The sequence below is a fragment of the Glossina fuscipes genome, unplaced genomic scaffold (genome assembly GCF_014805625.2).
Source record: "Glossina fuscipes isolate IAEA_lab_2018 unplaced genomic scaffold, Yale_Gfus_2 81761, whole genome shotgun sequence".
Taxonomy (NCBI): domain Eukaryota; kingdom Metazoa; phylum Arthropoda; class Insecta; order Diptera; family Glossinidae; genus Glossina; species Glossina fuscipes.
In genome coordinates, this window is record NW_024004690.1 from 1 (window position 1) to 5,119 (window position 5,119).

At 34.8% G+C, this 5,119-nt stretch overlaps 1 protein-coding gene across 1 annotated transcript; it reads left to right on the forward strand.

Moving 5' to 3' along the window:
* The first annotated feature begins 1,160 nt into the window (after positions 1–1,160).
* LOC119644046 (26S proteasome regulatory subunit 8) lies at positions 1,161–3,008 on the forward strand. The gene is made up of 3 exons (XM_038043573.1): positions 1,161–1,313; positions 1,379–1,520; positions 1,589–3,008. Exons 1-3 carry the CDS (start codon positions 1,296–1,298, stop codon positions 2,641–2,643), a joined length of 1,215 nt encoding a protein of 404 aa, XP_037899501.1. The 5' UTR covers positions 1,161–1,295; the 3' UTR covers positions 2,644–3,008.
* The last annotated feature ends 2,111 nt before the right edge of the window (positions 3,009–5,119 follow it).

The window sequence follows — 5,119 nt, forward strand, 5'->3', positions numbered from 1 at the left end:
GATTTAAGGAGTGTAAGTCAACTCTTCTCCTTTGAACACTGCAATTTGTCGTTTGTTCGCTGATTTTAAACAAGATGGTATGGACCGCAATTGTGCTTAGCGCAATAGAATATCTTGAAGATCACTCTTGATAGTTGAAAAGTGAAGTTGCGACTGCTTACTAAATTAGCGCTCATAGTGGGACTCGAGTTATTACCCCAGTCGCCTCATTATGTACACGAAAGTTTTGATTTGACAAGCGTTCGCCTGATTATATCGCTCCTGAAACATACTATGTTGACGAATATACCTAAATTTTGCAAAAAACATTTTTTACTTTCTCACTTAGGCTCGAGAATTACTTACCGATGTATCAAGACAAGTGAAAAAGAGTACGAAATTATAACAGAAGAAGTTGAAAATATAACGCACAAATAAAAATGAGAAATCCTTATAAAAAACCCTGGAATGAAACTAGTTAATATTGCTCCTTTAAATAACACACAACAACATATGGAGAAACTGCTTGTAAAAGTAAGATTTTCGCGAATTATGCAAAAAAGTTAATAATAATAACAAATTCTGTTCAATTCCTAATAGTAGAGCACAATGAATTATCTAACTCAAGCCACCAGGATTTTTTTCTCGTCTTGAGAATTCCTTACTTTCAAAAAAAAAAAAATATTACCGGTAATTACGAACACGAATTTAGATTTCACTCGCATTTTTTAGGCCACTATACCGTCAGTATGAAAAATTTCCGGTTGTCTCTGCAAGACTCTTTACCCAAGCCTTTTGGAATAGCTTTCTGAAATGATTCTTCAACAAGCTATTGTTGTGTAGACTCACTAATTGCGAAGTTCGAGAAACTTTTTTGAACAATCAAATCTCAGTTGGACTGGTTAATATAATTTCTACCGAATAGATTGGTTTTCTTCTTTTTTGTTTTTGTTTCTTTTATCTATATTGTATTTTTATTTACGTTGTAAGACTAAAATTCTTTTAAAAATGATAAATTTGAATCAAAGAAGAAATGTAATATTTTTGTTTTGAGATTTTACGTTTGAAAAGTAGTAGGACAGAGTTTTTTATTTTTGCGTCGATTAATCGATTGAAAAATGCGTAGAAACTGAATGTTTTACTAATAGTTTGCATTATGTTACTTAGCTACTAAAATTTACGACTGTGTGTTGACTTTGCAAGTACTTTTAACGAAGAAGAAAGTATAAATTTCGGAAATATTTATTCTACGTAGAGAGTTTCAACAAAATCGAAGGAGTATATAAGGGTTTTGAAAGCTGATTGTATTATAAATAATGACGGTCACTAATCGAGTAAATAGCATTTGTTAAGGGATTTCTTAATCGCCAAACAATTTGTATTTTTCGTTTTCCATTAGATGGATATTGAGTGTGCCTGTAAGGGTGAAGGCTTTCGTTCATACTACATACAGAAAATCGAAGAGCTCCAATTGATTTTAGCCGAAAAAAGCCAAAATTTAAGACGTCTCGAAGCTCAACGTAATGAATTGAATGCTAAAGGTAAATGAAATTTTTAAAAGGAAATGGCATAAGATAATATTGCAACAACAATTTTGCTTCCTTTACAGTGCGTATGCTGCGCGAAGAACTACAACTACTGCAGGAACAAGGCAGCTACGTAGGCGAAGTGGTTAAGCCAATGGATAAGAAGAAGGTTTTAGTGAAAGTTCACCCTGAAGGCAAATTTGTGGTAGACATTGATAAAAATATTGATATCAACGATGTCACGCCAAATTGTCGTGTGGCATTGCGCAACGAGAGTTATACTTTGCATAAAATTCTTCCTAATAAAGTTGATCCTTTGGTTTCTCTCATGATGGTCGAAAAGGTGCCAGATTCCACCTATGAAATGGTGGGTGGTCTAGATAAGCAAATCAAGGAAATTAAAGAAGTTATTGAGCTACCGGTTAAGCATCCAGAATTATTTGATGCTTTGGGTATTGCTCAACCCAAGGGTGTGCTGCTGTATGGCCCGCCCGGTACTGGGAAGACTTTATTAGCCCGTGCTGTTGCTCATCATACTGAATGCACTTTCATACGCGTTTCTGGCTCAGAACTTGTGCAGAAATTTATCGGCGAAGGTTCCCGAATGGTGCGCGAATTATTCGTGATGGCTCGAGAGCACGCACCTTCCATAATATTTATGGATGAAATTGATTCTATTGGTTCATCACGTATTGAGTCTGGCTCAGGAGGCGATTCTGAAGTTCAACGTACGATGTTAGAATTACTGAATCAATTAGACGGTTTTGAGGCTACTAAAAATATAAAAGTTATCATGGCGACAAATCGCATTGACATCTTAGATCCTGCTCTCTTACGCCCTGGACGCATTGATCGGAAGATAGAATTTCCACCGCCAAATGAAGAAGCTCGTCTTGACATTCTCAAAATTCATTCGCGTAAAATGAATTTGACACGTGGTATTAATTTACGTAAAATTGCCGAATTAATGCCAGGAGCATCAGGTGCTGAAGTAAAAGGAGTTTGTACAGAGGCCGGTATGTATGCGTTACGTGAACGGCGTGTTCACGTTACTCAGGAAGACTTTGAAATGGCTGTAGCCAAGGTGATGCAAAAGGATTCCGAAAAAAATATGTCTATTAAGAAGCTGTGGAAATAAATTTACAAGATTGCTTCTTTGATAAAATATAACATAAATATATGATTTTCATAATGACATTAGAATTTTCCATTTCCATTAAGTGCTCTAATAATTATACAAAAATTTGAACGTATTTTCTAAGAGTGATGCTCCAGTACCTTTAAAAAAATGGAAAAAATTGACCACGCCTACCCAATGTCATAGTTTATAACAATTTCATTTTTTCTTCAGTATGCCAAAATCAGTTTGCTCCTTTTACACATCAAAAGATATTGAAAAGTACTTTTCCGGATTATCTGCAGCCAAATTTCTGCCTTTTTGCAAAAATTTTTTAGTCAGGTTGACGTATATCAAGTGATCTTTAAGTGAATAAGATGGACTTGCACCGCTTTCGAAATAAATATATTGAAAATACCGTTCACAACCAAAGCTTCCTTTTTCCAAATCTTAAAGAATCTATTTTTTGTTTTGATTATAAGTTGTTTTCAAGATAAGTAAGAAAATTATACTTGACCGTGACCCGATCTTTAATCCCCATTAGCCTTATAGTGAAAAAGACAAAAAAAGTAAAAGGACTAAATTTTAATACTCTACAATATGGAGCAGGAGCGACTGATTTTTGTTATTTTCAAACCGAGGTATATGTGCGTGAGCATTGTCGGCGATATCTTCATTTCTGCGAAAGTGAGAATGTTTACCATAGATGGTACGGACAAATGGACCGACAAACAGGAATATGTTTAGATGCATTTCAAATTTGAAACTGGAGAAGAATTTATGTAATTTATGCAGCTTTTGAAGCTTGTTTCTGCGCGCTTTAAAGACATTGAACAAAATATGAAATTATTCTACAGTATAACATTGGGTAAGAGCGGGAAACATCTTCCATCTCTCATAGCATATATGTTCAAATTGTTATGGATTTATCTTCCGTATTTTCTTACTAATGAGCAAAACAGCAATTTTTTATTCCTTTTGCAAAACAGAGATATTCCCAGTTGGGGTCGTGCTGTCGGCGTGCTTTCAATCAATTTGACCTATTTCCAATGTTTCTACCAAATTCAAAATCGATAGTTCCATTTTTGCTGCCAGGTGAACGTCTACATCAGACATTCCAGAGGCGAACAGACAGTCACACAGACACACTTAAATCGATTCAGAATTTCATACATTGTGAGGTATCTGAAATTTCCTTCTAGGCATTGTCAACGTTTAAATAAAATGAATATACCGCTCGTCCTTCAGTGTTAGGTACAAAAAGGAAAAAATCTATACTGGGCCGTGGCACACTATTAAATACTCTACATCGTGTTACCGGTATTTATTTTTAATGCGAAGCTTTGTATGGCAAACTGATTCGATTCGAACGGTTTTCAATGGCGAAACAGTCGCTGAGCCGAAATACGTCAGTGCACCAAGGACGGACGATCAGTAAGTGTTATGCGGCATTTACTTCATAAAGATTTGAACCCGCGAACAACGATTTCGTAGTCGCCATTCTTATCTTTTCTTATGCTTGGACCATTCTCCTAATTTTGGGTCATAGATTTAATAACATGAAAATTCTCATATTCTATCTATTAATACCAAGCTGCAAGCAACAACAGCCACGAAGTCTAATTCTTAGTAGTATTTTGTCTAAATAAAGAAATCACCAGTTATATTAAGTCATTTCCAATCATTAACGGTTTGAAATAAATCGTTTGATACGAAATAATTGACGAAGATAATTATTATTCTTACCCCATGAAGGGGATCGAAACTTCTTAATTCAAACGCGTACATAGCTTTTTTTCTTGTTTGAAAATATATTTTGCTGTCACTTATTCCTCATATTTAAAGCATATTTTAAATTTAATTCATTTTTCACATTTGTTTCTTTTTGAAGCAAATTTTTTGTGGAAATTTAATACAAAACAGTTTCGGAAAATTTATTCTGTGCTTAACGATATTTGGGAATGTGGTGGACGCTTCAGCCGCATGATTCGATTGGTCAACATAGTTAATCATGGTGCTATCGTCATAATATGCATACGAACTGTGGTCGTAATCAGGTGCACCTAAAGATAGTGGTGGAGCAGGAGCTGGCATCAAATTTCATAACTGTTCGCAACCTCACGTTGATCGTAGCCCCCGATTCATTTGAGACGTTTTCTTATCGCCGCTATTATGGCTTAGTGGATTGCTATAGGTGCGCAAAAAGTCATAATTCAGTTTTCTATTGAACGAAATGAATTTTCGAAAGAATGTGATTTCCTACACAATTTTCTTGACACCTAAAAAAATAAAATTGTCTGATTGATTCATATAAAAATATGTTGACATGTTTAGTGACTTTTTACTAATTAGAGAATTCGATTAAAACAAGGATATCTTAAAAGGCATCGATAACGATAACTCTGCGCATGTAAAATGACAATTAATAATTCCTGGGATTGACATAGGGATGTGTTCTCAATATATATAGTTCATATTTTTAGAAAGTGCCAACGCT